The sequence below is a fragment of the Coprinopsis cinerea genome (genome assembly GCF_000182895.1).
Source record: "Coprinopsis cinerea okayama7#130 chromosome 6 map unlocalized cont3.6, whole genome shotgun sequence".
In the NCBI taxonomy this organism is placed as follows: domain Eukaryota; kingdom Fungi; phylum Basidiomycota; class Agaricomycetes; order Agaricales; family Psathyrellaceae; genus Coprinopsis; species Coprinopsis cinerea.
This window is the reverse complement of record NW_003307539.1, coordinates 1,993,030-2,020,770: the sequence shown is the minus strand read 5'-3', so window position 1 is coordinate 2,020,770 and position 27,741 is coordinate 1,993,030. Positions and strand designations below refer to the sequence as shown.

Here is a 27,741-nt window from a genome sequence, read left to right as displayed (position 1 = left end):
ATTCCTGGCGCCATCCATCCAGTCCTGATGGGAGCGGTCATGATACCAATGAACTCGCTTCGAGGAGATGGCGGGAAAACATATCCCCAGGCAGAATCACTTCCTGCATCGTAGAGACGCTGGAAGCAAACGCCAGTCCAGCTGTCGCACCATCTGGAAGCTGAACCTTGTCCAGCAACAGATAAAGCTAACGAACAGCAGCAAAACTCGGTCAGTTCCCCGGCCAAAGGGCGATAAAATGTTCGACGAACCTTTCAAAAAGACGACACCTAAGAAGGTAAGAAGAGAGATCATCTTGCTTGAACGTGGGGCGACACGAAGGGCGAACGGTTTAAATCTCCTCGGTCAAAGAAGTCGGGATAAAATCGGCTCGAAAAAACAATATCTGGCGCGTTCCTTTCTCCCATCCATTCAAATGGCTGTGTTAATCGTCAACGCGTTTTTCAAGAAGCTGAATACGAAAGAAACACACTTCAAATTCAATTCAAATGCCTGCCTAGTTTCAATAATTCGATTCCACGACTTTCGGTGATGCGGTCAGTTGACGGTGGATCCGCCTTCTTCCTCGCAAGAACGGAAATAAGATTGGGGAGTCGGAAAGAGACTTTAAGCGGCTAGGCAGAGGCGGTTAGACGGAGGGATTCGTGCACAACGGAGACCTACTACGCGACGTCGATTATCTTCGTAGCTCGACTCGCTCACGAGTTCAAATCGTGGACAACACTGGGAGATGGTCAAGCGACGTTAGAGACGCGAACGCAACAAGACAGCTGGATTCTGAGAGAACAAGTACATACCTCCTCCAGTTTCCGAGATCAGGGTGCGACCAAGTCTTGGAGAAAGAAGCCTCGAAATGTCCGAGAACCCGCGACGAAGAACCAATGAGAGAAGTCGATGTACCGAACCAATGCCTGTCTGCGCTGATCGTCCAATAAGAGTGCTCGAGTTTCATCCGAGATTATAGGTATATCGCAGACGGACAAAGGTTCCATGTCCACAGGCCAACCATTGCGCGACGATGAGAATCGGATTTTAGGTAGCGGTGCCGAGGTTCGACCCAAAGACTCTCGAGGCAGGCCCTGTTGTAAACGCACGAGGGGAGGGAGATTATAGGGCTAAGGCGTGTCAGTCTCTGTCGAGAGTTATCGCAAGCTTTTGGCGGCTACTACTAGTAGTGCATCGTGGCTCAAGGAGAGAAGAAAAACGCAGCCAGTCTCTGTGTGACTGATGCTGTTGCACCGCCACTTCGGTGGAAGTCCGCGACTTGGCGCCTCCAAGTCGTATGTTCTTGTTTGTCTGTACCTTCACATTGAGTGCCTATGCCCTTAGATAATGCGTCACATTCGGAGCCGATGTCTATGAATTCCCAGGCGACCAGGGTAGTCCACGATCGCAAAAGGCGGTTGTGGTACGGAGAAAGCTTGAAGATATCTTAGCTATTGCGTTCGTATGTGCAAACGAATTTTCATCGAAAATGTAGTGACGGGTAAAGCGAAATATTGACTGGAACTCGAGACTCAGTCATAGCCTTCAGATCTTCGCGCTTGATGGGTGTCTGACGCGGCTCTCTATCCAATACAGCTAGATGGACGATGGTGACGGCGTCCAGTCTCTGGGTCATCAGAGGCCAGGCGATTCCCCATACAACGCCAGGCTGAGGACCAACTCCCCCTTATCGTCACAGCTCGACGCGATGAATGTACGGCGACCTCAAGCTATGGTAACGCGGAGTTACTTCATGCAGCATGTTCCAGTCGTTCCTACACACATGACCTACCAATGACCTACTCAATCTGCGACGATTTACGGAACTTCGCACGGAGGCGTGTATCCACCGCCTCAATTGCTTCGATATCCCTGCTCCGAGTTCCCCTTAGTTAATGGGAAGCTCAAAAACACAAATGACGATAATAGGAACGAGGAATTAGAATGGATTTGAGTTGGACTTTGAGCGGAGCAGGAAATCCCGTGGGCTGATATATTCCCTACATTTTTCCGCCACGCCGCACTGTCTACACCGTTCACGAGCAAGTCGGTGTATTCCTCCACTTCTTTTCCCTTCACTACCCTCAGTCAGGTCAGGAGAGACCAACACACCGAATCATCCAGACCGATCAGTTTCGAATATAACAGCAGGAAGGACGAAGAACTTCGACCATCGCTTCTTGGCAACTTCAAACCTCCTCACGAGCTACAGCTCTGTTTGATACCGAGAATGACGTCGTTCCTCAAGCTGTACCTTGCGTTTTCGCTGCTGTTTCTTCATGTTGCGGCCCAAACACTCACTGTGTACGTTGAGCTTCAGTGTCTTGTAGTTCAGAGCAATTAATATTCGATAATGAACCAGAAAGAGCGCGAGGGCAAACGGCTCTGGGTGTCCTCCAGGAACGGCCGTCGTTGACGTCGACAGTAAGTCGCACCTTTATCAGCACCTCTCGAACCTATATTGACTTCGTGGATAGATAAGAACCAGAAGATCAAGGTCCGCGTCCAGAGATTCAAGGCTGAAGCTGGCCCTGGGCTGCGGATCTCGTCCAGTCGACGAAACTGCAGGGTGACTCTAGCTGTTGAGTACGTCGAACTGCATTTGGAGTTGACAGTCGGGCGGGGAAGTTGACCACACACCTTCAGCGTCCCTGAAGGCTACTCCTTTGCTGCTGAGAAAACGGTCGCGGTAGGTAGATCCATCGACATTCGATACCGAAGCTCATTTGGCTCGTTCATAGAAAGCCTCCTATTCAGCTCAGTCTGGCGTCACTTTGACGAGCTCCAGCCTCGCCTACTGTGCGTACTGTACTTATGGGCGTTCACGAAGCGAGCGCTGACCAGATATACTCAGTCCAAGGTGAACTGGAGCAGGGCAAAGGATCTACGACGGTCTCAGGGCCAACTAAGGGTATGTTATTTTAATGACATCCTATTGTGAACCGAACTAATCAGCTACTGAAGGCGAATCTACGCTTACCAACGAGGTCTCGCCTCGCGTTTGGAGTCCGTGTGGAAAGGATGCGATCCTCAATCTAGGAACGGATCTGCGGGTCAATAATGCGGGGAATCGACAACGTTCAGGCTCTATCTCGGTTGACGATGTCTGGGTGCGTTTGGAATCGCTTTGTGAACTCCAGTAGAAACTGACCTCTTTTCAGGAGGGAACGTTCGTCTGGCGCAAGTGCTAGCAAACATAGGAATCTCTTCAGTAGTCTGTTACTTTCCGTAGGGTTGTATGGCTCGATGTTTTCATGATGTGATCTTTAAGGACGGTCCCTGAATAAGCCAAAGAAGCTCGATATCTGGCCTGAGAGAAGGCCTGAGAATGGCCGCACTATTTAGACTTTCCCAACGGCGCTTCGAACCAGGGACAAATGGCATAGACAATGCATTCGCGTTGGAAAGCGTCGTTTTTTATCGCCTTAACAGGAAATCGGTTTCACTCAAAGTTACGCGCTGCGTCACCTGAGGCAGAGGATCGTCGTCCGTCCATGCTTTTGAAGGGATTTAAGCTGGATTTTGAGCGGAACAGAAGCCCTCGTGGCTTTCAAACACCCCGGGAGCCTTATTTCTTTCCCAAGCGCCCTTGTCTATTTCTCCGAGACGCCGCACTTTCTACACGGTTCGCGACTCTGGTGTGGGGAATTTCGAGCTATTTTCCCTCGTTCCTCTCCGTTAGGTGAGGAGGAACCAGCAGAGCGAATCATTCCAGGCCACCAGGGCGCGAATAAATTCGGCAATAAATTGAGAAATAGACTCTGCGCTTCTCTGCCGAACCAAACGCCCAGTCTTCCCGCTCCACAGTCCTCAATGACGTCTACCCTCCTCAAAGTCTACCTCACTCTCTCACTCGTCGCGCTACGCGTCGCAGCCATCCCCCTCAACGTGTAAGTACTATCGATAAGTTACACCGTACTCAATAAGGTCTGACTGGACTCTTTGAACGCGTCAGTACGAGTGTTGGTGTGATTGGAACAGGATGCCCACCTGGTACTTCGTCCGTCGACGTCGATAGTGAGTGCTAAGGACTTGGAGGGCACACAGGCATCGACGCTGACGTTTTCCAAAGGGGTTGACGGGAAGGTCAGAGTCCGCATCCAAGGATACAAGGCTGAAGCCGGCCCTGGCGTTCCTATTTCCTACGGTCGACGAAACTGTCGTATCACTCTCGGTGTCGAGCGAGTGGTCCTCTTCTCCTCAGATATGGAATAGCAAAGCTCATCGAACTCTAGCGTTCCACAAGGATACGCTATCGCCGCTGAGAAGACGCTCGTCGTGAGTTTCTTGCCTATAACTCCCTTGACACCACCTCACTTTATCGACTGCAGAAAGCACGAATCTCTGCCGATGCCGACGTGCGATTGTCCGCCAACAACGCGTACTACTGTGAGTATCAATGCTCTCTTCTTAATCTTCCTTCGAAGAACGATTCTGACGTGTTCGCAGTCCAAGTCAGGTAGAACAAGGACAAGGTGGTACCACGATCGTTGGTCCTACCAGAGGTATGTTCTTCGACTTTCTCTTCCATCAATCACCATATCTAACGCGCTCCGACACTTTTCAGGCGAGGCTATCCTCACCAACATAATCTCTCCTCTTGTATGGAGCCCCTGCGGAGAGCCTACGATTGTCAACCTGTCCAACGACCTCCGCGTGGTCAATACCGATAACAGGGCCGGCACAGGCTCCATCGTTCTTGACGATCTTTACGTGAGTTTCGACCTACCCGCCACCCTTTCTTCGCTAACCTCAGATTATAGGAGGCTACGTTCGTCTGGCGTCAGTGTGGCGAGATCCCACCGCCCGTACCTGAGCAGCCTGAAGAGCCTGAGCCTGAAGATCCCGAGGATCCTACTCCAGAAGAGCCTACTCCGGAGGAGCCTACCCCCGAAGAGCCTACTCCTGAGGATCCCACCCCGGAAGAACCTGAAGAACCCACTCCCGAGCCTGAGAATCCTACTCCCGAGCCTGAAGATCCTACTCCCGAGCCTGAAGATCCTGAGCCCGAGCAACCTGAAGAACCCACCCCTGAACGCCCTGAGGAGCCTGAACAACCAGCTCCCGAGCGACCCGAAGAACCTGAAGAGCCTGCACCCGAGCGCCCAGAAGAACCTGAGCAACCTGTCCCCGAGCGTCCAGACGAGCCTGAGGTGGAGGCGTAACTTCGCGTTCGAACGTAGGCTTGTTAATCCTTCTACGCTGTACCTAATTACACGTTATACCCCTTTTCCCATTTCCCCCACGTCTTTATTCTCGCGTCCTTCCGCTACGAGATTAAGAAATTAAGGCTGACCTTTCACATTGTCACATTAAAGTACTTCGACGTTAATCAAAAGCCTTATTTTGTACGAGGCACACTCCCATGCTTGAGATGCGTATCGAAGTCGGCCGACGGCACCAACGATTCCAAAGTTGCTATGACGAGAGTGTTTCGAATTCTCGGAGTATCATGGTCAACTACACGAAGACCGAGTGAGAATAGACTCGACTTCTTAGCATACAATACCATACAAAATGCGCTTCTTTCTAATCATTCTGTGGAGAATATGGTATGCAGGTACCGATATTAGGGAATGGAGAAGCGCTCAGTCTGGGTAAAATATGTTCGTTACTACACTGGAGCTCTCCAAGAGCAAGGAGCCACCCCCTTCGTTTATCCGACATTTGTACCTAGCCGCGCCTTTGGACCACTTTGTCCATATCCTACTCCTCGATTCACGAGGTGCTTAAAATGTATTATGCAGTCTGGATCGACCGAAAAGCTATAAAATGCCCAGATTTAACGATGTCGTCCAACCAGGATCCCTCCTAAACAACTTCAGTTCACTCCTATCGATATGTCTGCATTCTTCCGACTCTACCTTGCCCTCTCTCTCCTCCTCCTACGCGTCGCTGCGCAGTCCCTCTCTGTGTACGGCGTTCTCCTACCACTTTTGTCGATCTTCTGAGATTTCTCACACCTTATGCACGTCTACAGGTCCAGCGTTGGCGTTATTGGTACTGGCTGCGAGCCAGGCACCGCCGCCGTCGATGTCGACAGTAAGCCCGATTCATCCAGCTTCGAAGGTGGTCTCGTTTATTCACCCTGCTCCAACTACAGATGCTGCCAACAAGATCCGTGTCCGCGTCAACGACTTCTCAGCCAAAGGTGGACCCGGGGTAGCCATCTCGGAGAATCGCCGAAATTGTCAAGTCACCCTCGGAGTCAAGTAGGTTGACCTTCCATTCAAGGTTTGCCTTTTTCGCCAACAACATATCACCACTCTAGGGTACCAGCCGGCTACTCATTCTCCGTCGATAACGCGGTCGTGGTGCGTATTCTACCGCTTTTCATTCTGAGGTCTCTTGAATCCAAATCTGTTTTGCCATCGTGTAGCGAGCGGCGTATTCTGCTTCATCTGGAACCAGACTAGTCAGCTCCAGTACTGCCTACTTCCAAGGTGAACTCCAAGAATGCTCAGGCACGAGCGTGGTCAATGGACCAGTCAGCCGAGGTGGGTTTATTACACTCATGGAAAGTAGCGTACAAGTACTAATTCCTTCCTCCCTGCAGGCGAATCCACACTTGTGAACAACCTCTCCCCAGCAAGGTGGAGTCCTTGTGGATCATCCACCGTCGTCAACATCAACACCGACGTGCGAGTCGATACCACTGGGCAGTCCTCAGGATCGATCTCAGTCAACGGTGTTTGGGTAAGTGCATAGGCTCCTACTGATAGATTATCGTGCTCACCGTAGAATACTCAAACAGGAGAGCAACATTGTGTGGAGGAAATGCTGATCTCGTCCTTGTTAATATCCCTGTATTACAAAATTATTATACCCCGTTTTCACCTCTCATCCTTCCTGAGGAAGTAACCAAAGACCAGGGGAACAATGTTCCAGAGCAGTAAATTCTTTGCTTCAAGTTCTATCGATGAGGGCAGACACGAGCGCAGTGCTTCGAAGAACTTGGTACTGGCCGCAAAGCCGAAATCCCACCAACTCCGAACGTCTGCCGGTGTGATCCGTTCCACGGAACCTGGTTTCGAAGGACAACGTTGACCCTGCCAGCCAACGTACAGGTGCAGCCGTGCGGGGAGGCCTCTACCGGTTTTCAAACGACACACAAACGAGACACCACAGTCTTTCTCTGTCTTTCTGCATTCAACTCCATCATACATACCATGGAACAGGGACGACAAGACAGAGAGACCATGTGTTTCTCTTCGAAGGGCCGCTCAGGGCCAACCCACTTGGGCGTACTTAATCCAATTGGGGAAACAACGAAACAAGCGCGGAATAGATGCCGTGTGAGGTTAGAGCGCATCGTTTTTGAGGTACGTAGGGGTCGACCTGAATTGAACGTTCCGCGCTGATTAATTTATCGATAAACCTTGTAGCCCTTCATGTTCCAATGAGACATCTCAGGCCAGGAAAAGCGAGAACCTGCACCAACCTTCGATTGCGGAGTGTGAGCTCAGACGCTCATACACACACGATGAATTCTTTTGCTCCCGCGTACACGCGGGTGCGTATGTATGTCCAACCCGACTCGCTCTTTGCGCTTCCTACTTGGGCAGAGCGTTCAGATCATCAGATGGTGAGTTCCTCAGAACTCTCTTGAATGATTGATTGAAACCGTCAAGCCCAACTTTCCCAGACGCCCTGCAGCACCATGGATCAGCGGTAGCCGAAGGTTTTCGCACCCGACGTTCGACTTGAGGCCAAAGCTATCGCTCATCTTCATGGACTCGTATCGTCTCCATACACAGCGTGCCTGTCATGGGCCAGTCCACAAACCGAGAAATTCGGAAGGTCGCAGCAACGACTTCTCGTTGAGAGGCCCAGGCCTTCATCAGAAGCTTGGAAGTCCCGGACCCGCTCAGTAGCCAGTCGTGAAGTCAGCCTTCGGGTGTCGGCTCGAATTCAATACACACAAGGATGGGAAGAGTAAGCACGTTTATCGCCTACTGTGTACAAAGTTGACTTATTGAGAATCCCTTCGCCACCTATTCGGGTTGCTGCGCAGGTCCTACCGCCACAGCGATGTGATGGCTGTTGTCGACGTCGAGTCGCTTAGCCTGTCTCCCTCTCGTGGCGGAGGTGATAGGCTCTCTGTGTCTTAAGCGAGCCACGTTTTGGCACATCCAGCCTTGAATGGGACTCTCCCTCGCCGCCTCCGAAGTGCTCCACTTCGATCTGTCTGTTCAGGAACGAACGACGATGGATTCAGGGTTTCACTTGGTTTTCAACAAACGACTTTATCCTATTTCAACGTACCAAGGCAAGGCGAGACTTGAGTACTTTCCAATACAAACGGAAAAGGAAATCGATTCCTCTTCAACTTCGATTGCCACGACCATCGGTTGATTCGGCGAGTGGTACGACGGCCACGGCACCCTCAATGTTCTTCTGGAACGCCTTCCTCACAAAATATGCCGTAATGGTGTTCTCCGTGATCAAACTTGCTGCATGTTCATCACCCTAATCACTGGGGAACGTCAGGGAACGTCGGAGTGTTGGTATGGATGGAGGTAAGCGACTGCAACCAAGGATTTACTGCAGCCAAGTCTCATCTCAGCATCCAGGAACGATTGTGGGCGCTTCCTGATTTGATGCATACCTTACCGACCTTTGGTTCCGTCGGGTTCTCATCTCTTATCACATCCGGTAATCGTGACATTTTTTCCCTTCCTTTAAAAGACCACGAAGTGAGGTCGCAAAGGTTCTCCAGGTCCTTCCTTCCTTTCTCCTTTTCCTCCCATTCTCTATCTATTTTCTAAGTTATCCCTTCCACTCTCTTAACCGAGACCTCCTTTAACCTTTGGCACAAATGGCCCGAATCCGGATTTCGACACTCCTTGTAGCCTTCCTGGCTTTCCCTCTCTCGACTTTCGCCGTCCCCACCGCCCCTCATGTCGCTCGTCAAGACGAAGGTGCCGTCGAATCCGCCCCCGCTGAGCTCCCCTTCCCCTCCGTCGTTCCCGCCGAGATCCTCGCAGTCGAGCCTATCCCAACCTCCGAGCCTCTCCCTGAGCCCACCACCGAAGCTCTCTCGACCGATACTCCCGAAGTTATCCCAGAGCCATCGCTAGAGGAGGCCGCTGCCGAGCTCGAAGCTGCTCAACCCCAGCCTCTTACTGCCGACGCCATCGGAGAGGACGGTGAAATCGAGGCCCACTCGCACAGTGTCGAGTCGCTCGTCGAAGATCCTGTTCTTCTCGCCTCTGTCAGCCGACAGTGTGTCAAAGGTGCCCAATACCGAGGTATCGCGAAGGGATGGAATGTTACGATCGCTGGTATTCCGACGTACTACTCCAAGCCACCCTTCAACTGGTTCAAGCCCTGGGGTACCCCCGACAAGGTTATCCTCTTCTACTCCGACGTCTACAGCGTTTTCTCCCCCAACAACTTCATGTTGATGGACTGGTATGCTTCCAAGGGTACGTTTTTTCCTCGTTTCATCTCGTTTCGCATTTTTGATGTTTCATTCTGTGTAGGTTACCACGTCATTGGTCTCGACTACTTCTTCGGACAACCAGCTCAAAACTTCAACCTCACCGACCCCGTCGAGATCGAAAACTGGGTGACTGCTCAAAAGGTTCGTGCTGACCCCTACGTTCCTCGATGGAACGCAGCTGTCAGGTCCATGTTCCGTACGTCTCCCTCCTTTTCGTTCTAGGGTAAATGCCGAACTCAGACCGACACTTCATCCAGCTCGCAACACCAAGTTTGTCTCTGTCGGATACTGCTTCGGCGCTCCATACTCCATCGAAGCCGCTGCTACCAACAGCGTCTTGGCCGGTGCCCTCGCCCAACCCGCTTTCTTGACCGAGTCTCACTTCTACAACGTCCAGAGTACGTCTCGTCTTAGCACCCGTGAATCCAACTAATGATTCTTCACAGAGCCCTTCATGCTCTCGCTCGCCGAAATCGACATGACTTTCCCCACCGAGGCTCGCAATCGTGCTATGGACATCCTCGCTGCTGAGAAGAAGGTTCACTTTGCCCAAATCTTTGGTGGTACCGAGCACGGATTTGCTACTCGTGCTGATCTCACTGACCCTGGTGCTGGTGCGTCATCTCCATCGAATTTCACTCGAAAAACGATTAACTTACGACTCTTTTCTTTAGCCTGGGCCAAGGAGACTTCCGCCAACTCCATCCTCGACTGGTTCAACCGATTCACCAAGTAAATCTGAGTTTTCTTGGTCGCGAGCTTCAATCCACTCCCACCTCTCATCGACTCTTTCACGTCGACGTCGCACCGATCCTAGACTCAATCTAGATCTGACTATCCTCAATCTTTCCTGTACCAACTACATCCTCTCACTCACTCACTTGGAACGCCGGCTCTTTCGTCTTCTATACACTCTTTGCTATACTCGTTTTGTTGTATAATTCTTTGTACTATGGAATCAGCATTAATAATTCAGTTTCCCAAGTCAATCATCTTCTAACTTCATCACTCGAGCAAAATCGCCAACTCGAAATCGAGATGGTTCGATTGGATCCCAAGGTAAGTTGGGTGTATTACACGTCTGTTTCTCGTCCACCATGTCAAGCAGCTTCACAGGTCAATAACAGCCAAGAACTACGTCCTCTCCGCGTTGGAAGCTTCCCTCGTACACCTAGATACGCCCCTCCCGCTTTCCCTGGTCCAGCCTACAACCCAAGAATTCGTTGAACGATTCCCCTTGACTGGGTACGCTATTGACGTCTTCCATGCATGCGTCAGCCACTGCACTCGAACACCAGGAATCCTGGAATCTACTGTCTCGATCATCCTCTCCAAATTCGAAGAGATAATCGACTCACTGGCTGCGTTTGCGGAATGGGCCTTGAGACCGCCAGCGGATAACCCCGATGAACCGTTACCCAGTCATCCGTTCGAAGTCGACAGGATGGACTCTAGGGAAGGGGAACTCATGAGCTTGTTCGACGATCCGAAAAAGATTGTAAAGAATGGTACGTTATTCTGACATGGTGTGTGACGAGGTGAAACTGATTTCCTGGCTTCAGCTTTGGTCAAGGAGCCCCTACTACTAGTGGTCACCGGCGTCCTCGTGTCAAAGGTCCTACACGCGATGTGCGCGAGGTCCGCCAGCCTCGAGGATGCGGTGTTCGCGTCTCCCAAGGCGATTCGACTCGCGCTTCGGCTGTGGGCAACGCCGGTAGCTAAGTCCGGGGTGGAGACGATGTCTGGGGTGGAATCCTATTGTGACGATGCTGCGCATCTGATGCAGAACCTGCTCAACAAGGAACACGGATCCAGACGCGACGAGCTCTTCAACCAGATTCTTGCGTCGCGCGCTCGGTTGGACGCGTTCGTTAAAGCCTTAGTCGGACGATTCGATCAGCTGGTTAGAAACAGCGCAAAATCGACATCCAATGTGCGCCCTCCGCCTGAGACAGAACTGGTCTGGCACTGTATGCGATACCTGTCCGCATCCATCTGCAGTCACCGCAGTATCTGGAGGGCGCTCGTCAACGCTGGAGTACTAAAAGTGTGGACCAGGGCCATTGTTATGACAATTGGAGATTCAACCTGCCCCAAACTACTCGAACTATGTATCGGCGTCATCTCAGCTGCTGTAGTGGGGGAATCTAATCAATGGGTCGCCCTTCGAGATATATTCAAAGAAGGCTTACTACCAACCATTCTTCGGATTCTTGTCGCCTTCGATGCTGTCCACGACCAAGAAAAGCTGGCTGCAGCGCGGGAGATGCCCAGACAGATCACAAGGTTTGTGTTCAATGCCAAAGTGATCGCTGTCCTTTTCCCGAATCCCGGGTGCCAGTAAATGCTGCCATAGCACCACTTGGGGGTGAAGTCGAGAGTCCCGTTCAGCTAGAGATTGGGTTTATGTTACTGTCGATGGAAAGAATGAAGTCCGTATGCCGAACGATGGTCCCATTTTCACTATTCCAATTTGTGATAACGCCTTTGTAAGTTCGCGACTTGGTGCTGGTGCTCGTCTATTTCTAACTCCCAGTCTGAAAGCATCTACAAACATCGACATGTCCCCGCATGACCGAGCTCGAGTTTAAAACGTGCTCCGGTTTCCGTTGGGTAGTGTACTGCAGCAAAGACTGTCAGAAGGAAGATTGGGCATATAGGCACCGGAACGAGTGTCGCCAGCTGTTTGCCCGCCGTGTCACGTTCTGTCAGAGTCTTGGTTTTGGCCTGGATATTGGTCCTCCAAACGCGAACTCAGCTAATAGCTATAGCCAGGACTATTTCTTCCTTCGACTTCTCTTCTACCAGCTTGAATGTCAGGTGTGAGATAGAATAGCTCAGGCAAGTAGACCAAAGAGATCTTATATGCGACGATACCCTGACGTGATACAGTACGTCAGTCCGGAAGGAAGTCTGATTCGCAGAGTCGCATTCACGATTCGAGATCGACAACAATACCTGATCTTACCATAGTTTAGCCCACTAATTAATGTACGAGGCGATCGAGAGGAGTCCAAGCACGATGGTTCGTCTCGAAGCCATCTGGTCCTTTCTCAACCTCCGTCCAGCGTCCGCTGCGTTTCACACTTCTTGCGACCCCTTCACACATTTCATGATAATCCGAGCTTTCGTATTCATGCAGTATGTACCAAGTATGTACAGGATACACAACGTGAGCATTAAACGACGAATAAATAAACAAAAACTCAAGCGCCAGCCAGGGGACAACATTCACAACGCAATACTCGACTACATATCGGTGTCGGTATGGTATCTATCTGCTTTCGACTAGGATCTCGACTTCGACGACTTCGACCTCGACCCGCTGGATCGTTTGCCCGAGGTTTGACCACTGGATCGCTTGCCCGAGTTTCGACCGCTGGATTGCTTGCCCGGGTTTTGACCGCTAGTCTTCGATCGTTTCCCCCGAGATTGGGACCCGGCATTGGATGATTCAGGTAGATAGGCGTCGTTATCGGTGTGTCGATGCTTTCTCTTGCGCTCCGGCTGAGCGATAGCCCCAATGTCGTCTGTCCGCGGAGTCGCGTTGTCTGCGGAGGGAGCCGTTCTGTCTGACCGGGTAGTCAGGTCAAATGCAGGCACATTTGGACCCGGAAGCTGACTGAAGATGTTGAACATGGTTGCAAAGCCATTGCTGTGGATAGTATCGACAACGACGGAGCCCCTATCCTCTCCACGGTGCAAAGCACGACCATATTTGGAGAGATAGCCAAACAAGCCTCGTCCTACAGCCTCCAGCGCGTGGGCAACGTCCTGGAGTTCGTCTTGAACGTTAGGATGGATATTCCCCACCACCTTCATGAAAAATTGGATCCTGTCGGAGTCGTTATATGCCCTGATGTTGTTGACGAATATGGCACGGCTTAAGGGGTTGGATAGAGGGTGGGGAATGCGGGTAAGTAGCGTCCATATTGCGATCCACCAGATGGACTCCAAGTCGTGAAGGAAGTGGTGGATGACTGATATTCGGGGTGCCAGACCCATCGGGGCCACGGGTGTATTGCGCTGTCCGAGTTTAAAAGTTAATGGGGCGTCCCTGGTGGGCTCGGATGGTTCCGAATCCAAAGGGACGCCAAAAAAGGCGCCGAGCAGGATTTCGCATGGCATGAAGAATGGTGTTCCCTTCAAGTAGGTAACGGTCATGACAAGTCTATCGCGCAAGAGAGAAAAACGACGCACCGTCTTCGGGTCAATTCCGGCAACATAGTCATCAGCAGGAGGGTATCTCCTCGCATACTCCAAATCACCCAGTTTGGCCTGGTACCGAAGCTCCCCATCGGGGGAAGTTTCAAGGAGCCCAAGTACATTGCCAGAACTTATATCCCGATGAACCCAGCGGCCGCCGAACAACAACAAAAGCGCTATCCATATTAAAAGGTTAGCGAAAGTCGATGCAAAATAAAAAGCGCACTTACCATGAATGATTCCATAAAGAACTTGGAAGACTTGGTCCGATCGCTTGAGGTCTCCGACAGGAGTGCACACCTCCTCGACGATGGTACGATATTGCTTCTTTGCGACGAACTGTCGGGGAAGATCGCGCAAATGGGTCTGCCCTGGTGGGCGGGTAGTGCCAGAATGGGCCACAGGTGGCGGGATGTCCTCCTTCTTGAGCAACAGGCCTCTGCGCCGCTGAGCCTTGTCCGGCGCGGGCCTCGTCGTCCCGCCAACACAATCCCACCGAATGGGAAGGAACCATTTCTGGAAGGTCTCGTTCAAAACTTCTTCCTTCAGCTTTGCCGCTTCGACCTGCACGCTCCGGAGACGAGGTTCTGTTTCTACATCGACGGCTGTCCAATACCCCCTGATGTCCTTGAACATTTCCTCCTGAACCTCGCGTTCCGTTGACGCCCCCTCCTCGATCCATACGTCTTTCAAAACGAAGGGCTTCTCCCTGAGCTTCGCAGCGGCCGCGGAATTCGATCTGACCTCAACCACCTTCCAGACTCGAGTCATCCGACCTGTGATGTTGCTGGAGCGGTACTCGGAGAGAGGAGCACCTTGTGTGCGGAAGAAGCGAGTACCGTCCGTGCCGTTCAGCTCGAAAATGTAACCATCGCGCACGCGAGTGACCTTCGGGTCGTAGCCTAGTTCTTCCTCCGTTGCGAAGAGGAACGATAGGAGAACTTTGATGAATTTCCGGGGCTCCTGTAATTCAATATCAGCGTTGTGTTCGTTTGCAGGTAGTGTAAGTCGCAGTCCATACCTTGACAAAACTGAACGGCTTGGAGACAGCCGAATGGGATCGACAATGGAACCACAGCCTGACCTGGTCGTTTTCGATGGTCATCTGCCAAAGGGTCAGCATGAATGCGGTGGAATTTTGTCATAATCAGGAAGCTCGCGTACCCCGTAGCAATGAGTGCGTCGTACATCGTCGTTCATGATTTGAACGTTGGCGGAGACTGCCTGCTTCGCATTCTGTGAAAGATGGCTTGAGATCGGTGCGTTGAAAAACATCTCTATACTCACCTTGATCTTATCGTCGCAGTGTAGCTTGTATTCGCACACGAGAGCAATCCTCGAAGTGTCGAGAGCCCCCGACGTCGCAGCTCCTGACGCCATCGCGCTATCGATAAGGTTGTTCGACCCAGGGTGGCGCCCTTCGATCTTCCTTCGAGGGCAATCCACATAGGCGAAAGAGTTACGTTCTCTCCCGGCCGGTGCTGGTCCCTCTGCAATGGCGGTCGCTATTTCTGCGATATGAGCGAATGCTTTGTCCTCCTGGAGACCTGAAGCGAGGGGCGTTTGAGGAAAATGACCAAAGCGGAGCCCATCAGGAACCTCCTCCAAAATGCTCATCGGTTCCTCAGGCTCAATCGCTGGATTGCCAGGTTGGCGGCTCGAACGGCGAAGGGGTTTTTGGGCGGTACTTCCAGGGACGGGTGTGGCAGTGACAGGTGTGGCAGTGGCAGGAGTAGCAGTGATATTGGGAGATTCATTCGAAAGCAAACTAGTGACCGTGGCGTCTACTTCATTTTCCTGAGGCTCGAAAGGAAGATAGCGATGGCTGAATTCATCGAACGTGACCTCGACAAACTCGCCATCCATTTCCTGTGCAATCTCGTCACGAAGCTCTACTAACTTTTTCTCTTCCCCGTGGGTACGAACAGTTCGAGGGGAGGTCCTGTCGCAAATGTCAGCCTGAGCTCAAAGCCAGATGGAGCCACTTACCCTTGCGCAGATGGTGCAGGCGCTTCTATGTTATATGCGCGCGGGAAGCAAGTTCCCTGGTGTCCTCCGGTGAACATCGGTGGACGCTGGGGTTCGGTGTTTGTCACTATTTGCCAGCGACCTCCGTTGGACCGGTGTGGGAACGCGCTGGCTGTCGCTGAGCGCCTCTCACCTCGAGGGACCAGCGCCCGCCGGCCCCCACTGACCTCCAGCGTACTCCTCGGTGGTCGCTGGAGCCCGCTGACCTCCACCGGAACACGTGGGGTTAAGCTCACTGAACCCCGCCGGAAGGGGACTTTGGCTAAATTACATGTTTTCTCTAGTTCTAGCCACGAACGTTTGTCAATATCTTAATCTTTAAAGCTTTGCAGGATACCAATTAAGTCTACCTCTATATCGTTGATTGGAATAGTGCTGTTCAGAAGATATGGGCTCTTGCATACCCCGTGGGGTAGAAATTCATTTGTTTCTCTCTAATTTCTATTTAACTAACCGCAGACTTTTGATGAAGATCGATACGTTGGAGCTTTGTAATATGGCATTTGAGATCATATTGAAATAACGAGTTGGAACGACACCATCCAGAAGATATGGCTCATGCAACCTACCTTAGTCTCATGGTCCGGGCACCAACATGCCTCCTCCTGTACCACCATTTTCTCGAGTTACAGCCACAAACTTTGCTTGTAACTTGAAGATCAACTAATTATAATGGAGATCCTTAGATACAACCCAGTTATGTGAATTGAAAATCGGCTGTTCAGGAGAAGGGGCGTGCACAACTAATAGGCGCCCGGGGCTGTGCCTACTCAAAGGTGGCATTCGGAACCCATATAACTTGTGCCTTCATTATTGCCATTACAAATAAACTGGTATTTACGCTGCTGGGATGGTCTATTAAAAGGTCGAAGTGAACCACCCGTGGTGATTGGTGGGGGCCACTGGAGTCCACTGGGGGTGGTATCATTAAGCGATGACTCGGGACAAAATCCATCGATCATGGCCCTTCGGCCGCTGTCGTTCACCGGGGTTCGCTGGAAATTGCTAATGCCATCGACGATCACTGGACCCCGATGAACGCGATGCTAGTTCCAACGGGGTTCACTGACTGTCGCTGGAAGTGGTGGTGAGTTTTGGTGGAGTTCGGCAGGGGATGCCGGCCCTGGGTGGGCTTGCCCACGCCGCGCTTATTACAGCTATGTTCTTGTTGGTGGGTGTTTGAGGGCGAGACGCCGTGCCAGACGTCGTAGGTGACCCAGGGACAGTTGTTTGCGAGGGAGACGCCGGAGGCGACTCAGGAGAAGATTCCATGGTTCGTAGTGGTTCACCGTTAACCAACATGCGTCAAAGCGACCGTGGCTTTACAAGGTTGAATTCAAACTCCGTTCAAAATGGCAACTGCATTACCTAAGTCAAACAAAGCAGCCACCGTTGGTATGGACCACCTCGCCTGGTAAGTGGATTTTTGTAGAGAGATATACTGATTGTGTCACGTAAATCTGTAGATAAGGAGAGGAACAGCAAAGGCGTTATATGCGCTCGCGGAACTCCTCTTGGCAGAGTCAATGGCGCGCCTAAATTGGATTCAAGCTCCGACACGCGTATTCGACGGCCGCGTCGGGAATGTCGCGGTCACGTTCTGCCTTGGTTCTGGTCTCCAAACGCGAACCAAGTTATACCCAGGGCTACTCGCTCCTTCAACCTTATTCTACCAGCTTGAATATTAAGTTGAGTGGTATGGGACAGGTAGATAGACAAAGAGAATCTTATTGGCTCCGATTTTACAGCAATCCATTGTCCTAAAGAAGTCCGGTTCACGGAGTCACGACAAAACACCCTGAGATTCGACGCACCCCCTGCACAGACAACAAAGACTATAATGGACATGGTGGCACAGAAACCGATGGTGGTTACGCAAAGGTCCAGGTCCAGGTTCACTACTTGCGGGTATGGGAAACAGCTCCTCCGAGCAAAAATCCTACCACTGCAGACGGGACCATCGACTACTAAGCCTACTAAAGGCGGAGACGATGCATCCTCTTTCAGAAGGGCTGGAGCTGGACCATCTCGAGCAATTGAAACAGGGGGCTCAGGTGGTACCGTCGACAATGGGTAAGGCCTTTGACCGCCCTAAAAGCACGTGTCGCGTTCATCCTGCTACAGATAGCATTAGCGCTTCAATAAAAAAAAGATGCCGTGTTCGTTTAGTCCCCCGCCAGCTGTATTCATTTATTAAGCGCCCAACCACGGCTGAACGTTGAACTTCTCATGACCCGTCCTGGACTCGCCTCGATCATATCGCGGCTGTCGTTGAGAAGATATGCAAATTAGAGTAATGTGCCTACATCGAAGGTGTACACTATGCGCTGAATGAATGTCTAAAGATTAATCATGTAAACTAAACAACCGCACTCACACCCTGCCCTCCAACTTCCTCAGGCGAGACTCATTCTCCTCCTTGACACTATCAAACGCCCGCTCCCACCACTTATCTTTGGGGTCCTCCACCTCCTTCCACCCGCCCTTCAAGAACCGATTGATCGCACGCGGGTCAAACGTCCCATACCCTCCAACCCCCATACCCTCCAACCTTGGCCTTCCCCTTGCCTTTTGCGCTCACGTTCGAAGGCGAGCAAGTAGCCCGAACCGCAGACCAGTGGGGCGGGAGGCTGCCGCGCTTGAAGTCCTTGGAAGAGACGACCGATGTGGAGGATAAAGTCGCGCCTTCCGAGCTCATACCGCACAATGAAAACACCAACGCGGGCGGCACGGTGATTCGTCCGACCTTGAAGCAGCATCGGGAGATGGCGATTGTGTGGACCTGGGCACCATCAGGTTCTTCGATATCCAAGTCGTCGTGCTCGACTCGTTTGGAGGAGGGGGTAGCAGATCCATTTGCGGACTCGGCCTTGGCCTTCAGAAGTTGTGCAGCGAGGCCTTTAGCACCGACAGGGTTGGAAGTGGCGGATGATCCAGAAGCGGGGGTGGAGGTACCAGAAGAGACATCGTCTTCGCAGGAGGGTGTCCGGAGGAGGCTAGGGCGTCAGGGTTTGCGTTTCTGCTCGTGACGGCAGGTCTCGACTTTCGTTTCTTCTTCGACTTGTTAGCGGGCACGACAAATTTCGATACGAGGTAGAACTGATGGAATAGAGTATAGGATCAGATGGAGAGCGAGGCCCGACAGGAATATGACTTACCCATTTGCCGTCCCAAGCCCCGAGGCTCGTTCGCACTTCGTATGAAGCCAAGATGGGAATTTCGCAAATGAAATGATATTGAGTACCTATTGTCGAAAGGCCATTAGCATATCAAAGGACAAAGCCATTGCGGGGCGAGCAGTGGGCAAACGCACCAGCCAAAGGAATCCATCCTCCACCTCTGAAGAAAGGAGTGAACGTCTCTACCGCTAGCTTGAATCGAGCGGAGTTCACTCTGTCTTTCAGCGGCGTCAATTTCAAGTTGGAGGATGTATACCAGTAGAGCAATGTACTTGATTTAATTATTTAGCGAATTCAAGCTCAATTCGCTGGTTATACTGGCTCTTGCGCACTAGCCTGAGAGTTATACCTGACCTTCGCGTCAGTTATCACGTTTCTTCCAGCCACATCCTGCCCAATCGGGCGACCCTCTTCCCTCTTTTGCGCCTCATAGAAGCGTCAGTCCGATACTTCTCATCAAATTCATGACACTTCTCTGCCTAACTTTGTCAGTTGATAGTCGTACCTGACTCATTTTGAAAGCTTCTTTTCATTTTGGGACAGGCGTCGATCGGTTGGACCGTGCGTCGTTGTAAAAATGCATAAAATCTCGAGTTTCGAGTGCGTACTCCTTGTTTCCATTCCCCATCTTTCTATCTCGTCTCACTGTAACACCTGAGCAGCCACTTGTATGGCCTCCGCGAAAGACTGGCGTTCCTGACATCTGTATGGGCGACGTTCTATCTTGTGAGACACAGCCGCGTCTGGCTGACCGGTACAGTGTTTTAAATTTCTTTTTGAGGAATATTACAGGTCCTTGGATTGACACTAAAGGACAACTTTTCACTTCCAATTCGACCTAGCAACCTAGGAAGTCGATAACCTAACAGCCACTTTGGTTACTTTGTGAAGGTGAGCCCGACAATCCTGAACGAGGTCCAAAGTGAACCAGAATCATCCGAGTCTACATGTCGTAACTGCTGTGGAGCAATGAGAAACGCGCATATAGGTATGTCCTTGGAGAAATCGAAGTCGAGAATGCGGGGATCATGGATGTACGCATCGGGGCTCGGGGATGGGCTTGTGGGCGTCAAGGTGGGGTAGTTTTCTCCAAGCGGAAACAGGTTATCTTCCGCTCTATCTTTCATTAAATCCCAACGCAGGTACCGTGTTACAAGCTGCCATAATCGAACGTCAGACACTGCCTTGCGACTCAGGCTTCCAATGCGCCTGCCAGTGCCAAACTCAAACTCAGGGGTCGAAACGTCCAAATTGTTGGTGTTTCTACCCCGCAATCTCCGAACGTGATGGCATCAATCCTGTCTCGGCAGTCCCGCGGCAAAGGCTCATGTCGGTGACATTGCATCGTCGCGCTTGCGCATACCGCTCTGGGTTCTTCCCTTCCTCCACGACCAGATACCCCTTTTCTTGACTCTGAAAGGTGTGCATCCAGCTACTCTGCTCAACAATATTCTGATTCTCTACAACAGGAGAAGAAACCTCACTAATCCATGATCGCGCCAAACTAAACCATAAAGGCTAAATATCGGGTGTAAGCTAAAGGATTAGCTGTCGATTTCTATCAGTGCGTCTTGTCCAACCCTTGACGATTTGCGAATGCTGACTGACGGCGATGGAAGGTCTCAGGGAGAGGAAGTGTTGGAAGGAAGGAAAAGGACGAATTTGACACGTCGGTTAACTTGCGGTGCGGAATCTTTCACGTTGGGTACCACGAGGAGAAGATGGCTTATCCCGCGTTGAACAGGAAAGGCTGGATTGACTAGATGGCAGAATCTATACCCAAACCATCCACATCCTTACTTTCAAAACTCGGCACTTCAAAACCACATCCACTACACAAACCCGTCGTAATTCGATTCGGTGCGTCCAGATCTCACTACAAAGCCCAAAATCCATGCTAAATCCGATTTCTAGTCCCACACGACCAATGGATCCAAACGCACATCGCGCCGTACTGGAAGATCAAGGCTGTGAAGCACCACGCGCTCGCTCGTTGTCTAGGACTGAGCTTTACGCCCCCTGACCCGCCGCTACCGTTCACAGAGCAAGGCACCTCCCAACGACCTCCATCACCCATCACATTCGCTCCTGATCCCAGCCACCGTCCCAGCAGCCCTATTCTGTTTCGCACCCCCGGCTTCGCCATCAGCGACGACGATGACAGCGAGATTGGGGATGACGATGATTTCGATGGGATGGGTATGGGGAAAGGAAAGGGGAGAGATGGGGACGAGATGGCTAGTGTCAACGAGGTAGTCTTGGAGGGTGGACGCGTCGTCCCTTCTTCATCGAAGTCAGGTCATGGAGGACGCCTCAAACCCTACGAACCGTCAACCAATCGTGTGCAGCACAAAGGGAGCACCTCGAGCACGTTGGCCGTACCGCCCGACCACAAATCCGTACCCGACATTGCCCACCTCTCGTTCGCACTCGTTCGCTTCTCCACAACCCAGATCCTGGAAGACGAGTACACAGTATCAGAGTACGATCTCGCAGCCTACGAAATTCTCGAACTACACTACGCCATCTCGCCCGACCACTACACCGCACCCGGGTTCACACCCATCACAGCGACGTTTCCCTTTGCCCTTCTCAAACCCCCTGCCCAACTTCTCAAGGGGAAGAGCAAGAAGAAGAGAAGAGAACTGGAGGCACTCATGGCCCCCCACTCAGCTCGAATCGTGCATCTCCCGCGGTCGATGCCCGAAGCGTATTCGGAGCCATACTGGGAAGGGTGGATACGCATCCTGCGATTTTCCCACCGCGAAGACGACGACTACCTCTATGGCGGGTTCATGTCTCCCCCGCCGCACCACCACCTCCATGCCAGCTCCAGCAAACCAGGATCCGCATACGGATCCTCGAGTAAATCAACGTCGAGTAAACCGTGGTTCGGGCCATCTTATGCGCAGTTTGGCGCGAGTGTGGGAGAAGCGTCTTGGGGACACACGGAGATGTTCAAGTCTGATAGGGACAGGGATTTGGATGCCGAGTTGGCGTTAAATTTTGGGTTTGCGGGGTTGGGGCGGTGGGAGAAGGGGGCGAGTGCTAGTTCGTCTGGAGGCGATGCTGTTGGAGGGTCAGGAAGTGGAAGTGGTTATAGGGGAGGCGACGGCTATGGATATCCATATGGCTATACGAGGAGTGGGTTCGAGTGGGGCGAGAGGTGGTTGATCATTCGAGAAGGCTGGATATTCTTTTTACGTGAACGCGGGGTGCGTCTCTTCTAATTCATCTTTTATTTCCTTCCTCCCAACTACGGTAATCTAACCCTTTCCATCTACATCCTACAGGACTCTGAACCGACACACTCTTTCCCACTCGCCAACCTCCTTACTCTTCGAGACGCAGATCAACTCACTGAATCCCTCGATAACAACAAACGAACAAGGCAGCGAAGGGCACGAGAGGCGCACCACCACCATCACCACCACCATGTCCACCGACACCGGTCTCCTCCACCTCCGACTTCGCGATCAAGCCATCGATCTCCCCCGCCTCCATCCTCGACGTCAAGTCACAGATCAAGGCCATCCGCTGTGTTGACGAAATCGTCGAATGCAGCGGGTGGTGAACAACCACCTTCCTCGCCTACGTCTACCATCCGTGGTCCTTCATCCAGCAATCCCACCCAGGGCCAGTTGAAGCACGGTCAGCCCTCCCGAACGAAGGTGACGAGCGACGCGGATGACGATGCGTACGAGGAGGATGACGAGGGTGAGAGACCCTTGGGTCGATCTGTGTCTGTCAGGGCTAGGGGTGCTCAGCAGTCGCAGGCTCGAGCGCCGGGTTCGACCTCGTCCCATGCACCATCCTCAGCGTCAGGTCACCCATCCCACCCACCGCCTTCCTCGAGTTCGACGTCCGCCGCTGCCTCAGCAGCCGCCCGCGCAAAGAGCCGCGAACGGAGACGACGAGAGCGGGAGTTCGGGGATCCCCGAGCACGCTACGAGGCGAACCCGCGTACGTTCGTACCACGTACGAAAGAAGAGGCGGAGGCAGTCGGTATGCGGATTGTATGTGCCAAGTTCAAGAGCGTCGTGCGGGATAGTTCGCGGTCGCGCGGACCCGGTGGGAGTGGGTGCGGCGGGGATAGTAGACCGAACCCGTTCTCTGGGTACCCGGATGACTGCCCTGAGCGGTCTGCCAATGGGAAGGATAGAGAGGGGAGGACGTACACGTCTACTGCGCCGTCGCTGGGCGACGTTGTTGGGCCCAGTATCACCGCTGGCCTGATCAGTGGTGGCTTTTTGGACCCGGAGTGGGATCGGGCGGAGAGGGAGAGGAAGGATAGGGAGCGGGGGGATCGAGAGCGGGAGCGAGAGAGGAGGGACGGGGAGCGAGATAGGGAACGAGAACGAGAACGCGAAAGACAGAGGGAGTTGAAGGAGAGGGAGAGGCAGTTGTGGGAGGACGTTACCTGGAGTGGTTCGTCCAAGCGTGATAGAGAGAAGGAGAAGAAGACTAAAGGGGGGAGTAGTTCCTTGCACCTAGGTTCGTCTCTCTTTTCTCTTTTCTTTCGTCCTGTATTCCAAGCTTGCGTCGTCTAGGTTCATTCGGCGATGTCAATTTTGGGGCTAAATTGGGGAGTGTCATTAGCGACCGTCGACCTTCTCTACCGGCATTAGGAAGTTCGCATTCCCTCCTCTCAGCGGCGTCGCATCCGCCTACACCTAATCCACTGGTTACACTCGGTCTAGGAACAGGCGGCGCTAGTCTCGGCAACAGCGGCGGCGGCGGCAGCGAGACGACTCTCAGTTTCGGCTCGCTTTTCGGCGGGCACAAAGAGACCAAGGAGGAGAAAGAAGAGCGGAAGAAGAGGGAGAAGGAAGAAAAGAAACTCGAGGATGAACGGAAAAAGAAAGAGAAGGAGGAAAAAGAGGAGAGGAAGAGGAGGGAGAAGGAGGAGAAGAAGAGGGAGAAAGCGGAGGATGAGGTTGGGATGACGAGTTCGAGTTCGTGGATTTTGGGGAGGGGGAGGAAGGGGACTGCGTCGAGTAAGGGGAAGGAGAGGGAGAGGGAGAAGGAGAAGGATGGGGAGGATGCTGTTCCGGTACGTCTTCTGCCGCTTTCGATATCAGAGTGCTAACGATCACTCCTCGCAGCCCACACCTAGCTCATACCAAGTCGACTCTGTGCCAGATATGAGCCCCACCGATAAGAAGGATCTCGCGTCGAACCTCAGGGCGTTGAGGAGCAAGAGGAGTCGTGGTGGTCTCAGCTTAGGCGGAAGCCAGAGTTTTGCTGGGTACAGTCTCGGTGGAGATCGTAGTACCGGAGGAGGACGAGGAGTGGACTCGGACGCGAGCTCCTTGATGTCAACCAACGATGCGTCGTCTCGACGTGCAGCTGCGTCGCCTCCACCCAAGGCGATGAGTGACGACAGCCACGATCACCACCACCCTACCACCCCCGTAACTGCCACTGCGCTTTCGTCTTCGCTGAGGTCGGGGACGTCTCCACTCGCTGCCGACTCGTCGTTTAGGAGTGTAGATACGGAAGTTGCCGCTGCTGAGGAGTTTACCGCGCATGAAGACTTCCGAGGTGGCCCTCGAAGGGCAGACGACCGATCTCTAGCCCCGCACGAGCGCGATGGAGATGACCACGACGACAACCACCCAGTCGACCCCGCAGGCTACGCGAGCGACGGCTCTGAATCACTCGCGCTTTCGTCGCCCGTATTCGCTGCCAAAGATAGTGGGAGTGATGATGATATCTATGATGACGAGGATTGGGAGGTGTTTAGGGGGTATAGACGGAGGAAGGGCCATAAAGCTGGGACTGGGATTGGCGGGACAGGTACAGGTGGTGATGCGTCAAATGCTGCGGCGAATGGTGGTGTGGGTAGCGCTTCGAACGCGAGTGTCAGTGGGGGAGTAGGGACGAAGGAGGTTGACACAGTGAAGGATGGCGTGGCCAAGTCAAGTTTACCTCCGCCTCCTACTACGACATCTACCGCTGCGTCTTCGGCTACTGAGCGACCAACGCATAAAGCGCGTTCAGCTTCGATTGCTACTGCGTCTACTGTGAAGCCGAGGAGGAAGCGTGAGGGTGGACAGAAGGCTCAGTGGATTATTATGGATTTGGGGAGTGATGCTGGTGCGTGAACATTTTTTATTTAATGTTGTTTTGGAGGCGCTGACGGTGGATATCATACTTTCGATTGTAGCCTACAACAGCCTCCTTCGTGTCCTCCACCGATCCTTCGGTGAACCACTCACGTCGTCCTTCCTTCAAGGATTACCAGGCCTGGGGTCTATGATCACCCAATGCACTACCAACGCCTCTAACGGGGGCGCCGTTTCCCCGCCTTACGGACCTCCAAAGCGAAGTAACAGTCTCATGGGTCTCAATCGCCAGCACGCCCTAGCCTCGCAACACCATCTCTCGTCACCTTCAAGCCCATCACGCGGTCGTTCGCACTCGGACGCTGGCGCATTCTTCCCTCCTCAAGGTCTTCAACCTATCGCGGATGATCCATCTGTTTCGCCGTTACGTGAGCACCCTGCGAGTCTCGAGACGCTAGTGCAAGACCACCTCAGCCGCGGGCCTGAAACTATCGTCCGTGCTCTGGGTGCGTTGCCGTACCCCGAGTGGAGGATGGAGGTGGTGCTGCGAGCAAGAAGGGCTGGGATGGGTTTGGTGGGCAGGCCGGTGGAGTTGATGCTGCTCACGATGGGGGAGAGGATGGAGGAAGGATATGAGATTGATGATCCTTGTTTGATTTCGAATTGGCCTTTTGGGTCAGTTGGGGAACATGACTTGGAGGATGACTCGATGGAGGGAGGGGGCGTGGAGGATAGCGGGGATGGTGAAGGGGAGATTGGACGTGTGGAAGGAGAGGGTGGCGTTAGTGAGGCGGAGGGTCAGGAGGGCGAGGTCAAGGTGGAGGCGAGTGATGAAGAGAACAGCGACGACGATGAAGACGAACCACTCATCTTCGACGCGAGTGATGAAGAAGAGGAGGAGGAGAGCGAACTCGAGTGGCAAGCCTGGACCGCCGACCTCCCGCGCCAAATCCGAGTCAAGAAAGAAAAAGAAGAGCTGGCGCGTCTCGAAGCTGAAGCTGCTGCACATGCCCAATCTCAGGCTCCCCTTATCCCCACCGTCGAGATTGTCGGCGAAGGCGCTGTCGACACCCGTGGCATCAACGATGACGAATCCGACTACGAAGCCGCTCCTCTGCCACCAAGTTCAGTCATCGAGGAACGGGAGATGATGGTTCGCAAGAAGAGGTCGTACGAACCCGTCGGTGTTATAACATCGATGACAACAAGTACAGCGCTACCGACATTTGTGGTCCCTGAGACTGGGAATCATGACCACCACGGGCACGAGGAGCATCGGAGGCTGCACCGGGTTCAGCGTAATGGACATCTCCATCCCTCTGCCAGTGTAGCTCCGAGTAGTCACAGCCTGACGTCGCCGTCTTCGATGGAGTCGTTGGCTGTTCCTGCGAATCGTGGTGTGGCGAGGGGACAGTCGAGCCCCTTGGCTGGTGGGGCCCCTCTTTCCAACGCTCAAGGTGTCCATCAGCAACAGCAGAGGGTACCACGACATGGCCGTACACATTCGCTTTCCCAGCCTTCACCCGTCAGTTCTTACGCTCGCCACGGACAAAGTGGCCATGGATCGCTGTACCATTCGGCTTCAATGCAGACTAACCTACGGGTTTCGTCTGATCTGGGGTCGGGACCTGCGTCGCCTGCCCCTGCCAGTCCTGTGGCGGGTAGGCGGCCTAGTATGCCGGCGTTACCGACTGCGGCTCTGACCGGCCCTACCACGACTCTTCAAGCACCTCAGTCGCTGACGATGACTCAAGTTACCACCCCGACGTCCATAACAACCACTTTGTCAACGGAACAAAACTTCGCGTTGACAGGGCCCACGGAGATCAGGGAGCTGAGTGGTCAGGAATTGGCGATGGGGAGGGAAGAACTGCAAGATTGGTCAATCGAGTCGTCTGTTCCTGCCAGTCCAACTTCGCCGTATAGGTCTCCGTTGAATGCGTCGCTTGCTTCTGGGTCTCCACCTTCGTCTTCAGTACTGAGATCGCCTTCGTCATCAGCACTCGGGTCGCCACCTCCAGGTTCACCGCCCTCCTCCGTTCTTCGACACCAAGGCTCGTCAGCAAGCTTTACTTCCAGTTTAGGAAGGTCGGGAAGTATCCTTCGGTCTCGTGTCCCATCTACAACAACCAACGAGAGCACCAACATGGACTCGTATTCGTATTATCGCGGGCGAAGTCCGTCTGGTTCGGATCGACCCAAGCTCACTGTTTCCACCTCGGCATCTTCGTCCAACTCTCATTCCGTCTCTCATTCCAACAACCACTCGAACGGGCACCCACCAAACGTACCAACGCCAAGCTCTAGCAGTGCGAATCCGAGCTCGCCGCGTATCAAGAGTCCGACGAGGTCGTCCAGGTCGCTTTTGCAGCGTGTGACGTCGCCTGGGGATCATTCGAGGGGTGATTTGGGTGATCAAGGGACTAGTGCGGGTGCAAACTCTGCACCTACCTCTCCTAGGAAGAAGAAATCGGGGACGTTTGAGCGATTTGTGCGTGGGTTCTGATGCTGGATGGATTCGAATAGTGGTCTCCGCCCTTGCGAATGTTAGTGGGGTGCTGGCGAAGATGCGATTGCACCGCACGGCGGTCTACGTCCACTGAATTCACGAACGTCGGTGGTGCTGCTTCTTCTTTCTGATCCCTTTCGTATTTGTGTTAATTATCTAGGGCTTCGGGCCTTCGTTGTTTAGTATTTATTTTACCCATTTTGACGGGTTGCTTTTTTCGGTGATTCGTTGAGGGTGAACGGTTTCTCTCCTCTGTCCTTCCTCATTTCTAATGTTTCGATCGTCTTTGTCCCATCTCAATCCATCTTCGTATTTCTTTCA

At 52.8% G+C, this 27,741-nt stretch overlaps 10 protein-coding genes across 10 annotated transcripts; 8 read left to right on the top strand and 2 right to left on the bottom strand.

Annotated features, from left to right (window-relative positions):
* Window positions 1-1,585: 1,585 nt before the first annotated feature.
* Window positions 1,586-3,176, top strand: CC1G_07203 (hypothetical protein; the record flags this gene model as incomplete). Its single annotated transcript, XM_001840421.2, has 9 exons — window positions 1,586-1,699; window positions 2,078-2,289; window positions 2,348-2,409; window positions 2,463-2,571; window positions 2,632-2,674; window positions 2,727-2,784; window positions 2,840-2,896; window positions 2,950-3,095; window positions 3,147-3,176. The coding sequence occupies 9 exons, from the start codon at window positions 1,586-1,588 to the stop codon at window positions 3,174-3,176; spliced, it is 831 nt and encodes a 276-aa protein (XP_001840473.2).
* Window positions 3,177-3,798: 622 nt separating this feature from the next.
* On the top strand, window positions 3,799-5,150 carry CC1G_07204 (hypothetical protein; the record flags this gene model as incomplete). Its single annotated transcript, XM_001840422.2, has 8 exons — window positions 3,799-3,875; window positions 3,941-4,002; window positions 4,058-4,159; window positions 4,232-4,263; window positions 4,317-4,378; window positions 4,435-4,490; window positions 4,553-4,698; window positions 4,749-5,150. 8 exons carry the CDS (start codon window positions 3,799-3,801, stop codon window positions 5,148-5,150), a joined length of 939 nt encoding a protein of 312 aa, XP_001840474.2.
* A 675-nt stretch (window positions 5,151-5,825) lies between these two features.
* CC1G_07205 (hypothetical protein) lies at window positions 5,826-6,769 on the top strand (the record flags this gene model as incomplete). The annotated part of the gene is made up of 7 exons (XM_001840423.1): window positions 5,826-5,899; window positions 5,966-6,027; window positions 6,089-6,197; window positions 6,257-6,299; window positions 6,365-6,482; window positions 6,542-6,681; window positions 6,740-6,769. 7 exons carry the CDS (start codon window positions 5,826-5,828, stop codon window positions 6,767-6,769), a joined length of 576 nt encoding a protein of 191 aa, XP_001840475.1.
* Window positions 6,770-7,154: 385 nt separating this feature from the next.
* CC1G_15635 (hypothetical protein) lies at window positions 7,155-7,924 on the top strand (the record flags this gene model as incomplete). Its single annotated transcript, XM_002911047.1, has 3 exons — window positions 7,155-7,307; window positions 7,399-7,498; window positions 7,743-7,924. The coding sequence occupies 3 exons, from the start codon at window positions 7,155-7,157 to the stop codon at window positions 7,922-7,924; spliced, it is 435 nt and encodes a 144-aa protein (XP_002911093.1).
* An 879-nt stretch (window positions 7,925-8,803) lies between these two features.
* On the top strand, window positions 8,804-10,166 carry CC1G_15634 (hypothetical protein; the record flags this gene model as incomplete). Its single annotated transcript, XM_002911046.1, has 6 exons — window positions 8,804-9,413; window positions 9,471-9,571; window positions 9,616-9,626; window positions 9,653-9,828; window positions 9,877-10,044; window positions 10,105-10,166. The coding sequence occupies 6 exons, from the start codon at window positions 8,804-8,806 to the stop codon at window positions 10,164-10,166; spliced, it is 1,128 nt and encodes a 375-aa protein (XP_002911092.1).
* Window positions 10,167-10,468: 302 nt separating this feature from the next.
* CC1G_15633 (hypothetical protein) lies at window positions 10,469-11,774 on the top strand (the record flags this gene model as incomplete). The annotated part of the gene is made up of 3 exons (XM_002911045.1): window positions 10,469-10,489; window positions 10,539-10,938; window positions 10,993-11,774. 3 exons carry the CDS (start codon window positions 10,469-10,471, stop codon window positions 11,772-11,774), a joined length of 1,203 nt encoding a protein of 400 aa, XP_002911091.1.
* A 771-nt stretch (window positions 11,775-12,545) lies between these two features.
* Window positions 12,546-15,702, bottom strand: CC1G_07207 (other/FunK1 protein kinase; the record flags this gene model as incomplete). The annotated part of the gene is made up of 7 exons (XM_001840425.2): window positions 12,546-13,573; window positions 13,631-13,812; window positions 13,867-14,599; window positions 14,658-14,741; window positions 14,801-14,872; window positions 14,924-15,578; window positions 15,626-15,702. 7 exons carry the CDS (start codon window positions 15,700-15,702, stop codon window positions 12,719-12,721), a joined length of 2,658 nt encoding a protein of 885 aa, XP_001840477.2. The 3' UTR covers window positions 12,546-12,718.
* A 922-nt stretch (window positions 15,703-16,624) lies between these two features.
* On the top strand, window positions 16,625-17,345 carry CC1G_07208 (hypothetical protein; the record flags this gene model as incomplete). The annotated part of the gene is made up of 3 exons (XM_001840426.2): window positions 16,625-16,654; window positions 16,994-17,078; window positions 17,131-17,345. The coding sequence occupies 3 exons, from the start codon at window positions 16,625-16,627 to the stop codon at window positions 17,343-17,345; spliced, it is 330 nt and encodes a 109-aa protein (XP_001840478.2).
* A 692-nt stretch (window positions 17,346-18,037) lies between these two features.
* On the bottom strand, window positions 18,038-19,471 carry CC1G_07209 (hypothetical protein; the record flags this gene model as incomplete). Its single annotated transcript, XM_001840427.2, has 6 exons — window positions 18,038-18,148; window positions 18,216-18,660; window positions 18,708-18,763; window positions 18,823-18,908; window positions 18,978-19,057; window positions 19,452-19,471. The coding sequence occupies 6 exons, from the start codon at window positions 19,469-19,471 to the stop codon at window positions 18,038-18,040; spliced, it is 798 nt and encodes a 265-aa protein (XP_001840479.2).
* A 1,135-nt stretch (window positions 19,472-20,606) lies between these two features.
* On the top strand, window positions 20,607-27,417 carry CC1G_07210 (hypothetical protein; the record flags this gene model as incomplete). The annotated part of the gene is made up of 6 exons (XM_001840428.2): window positions 20,607-20,703; window positions 20,758-22,058; window positions 22,137-23,337; window positions 23,394-23,896; window positions 23,949-24,942; window positions 25,013-27,417. The coding sequence occupies 6 exons, from the start codon at window positions 20,607-20,609 to the stop codon at window positions 27,415-27,417; spliced, it is 6,501 nt and encodes a 2,166-aa protein (XP_001840480.2).
* Window positions 27,418-27,741: the final 324 nt, after the last annotated feature.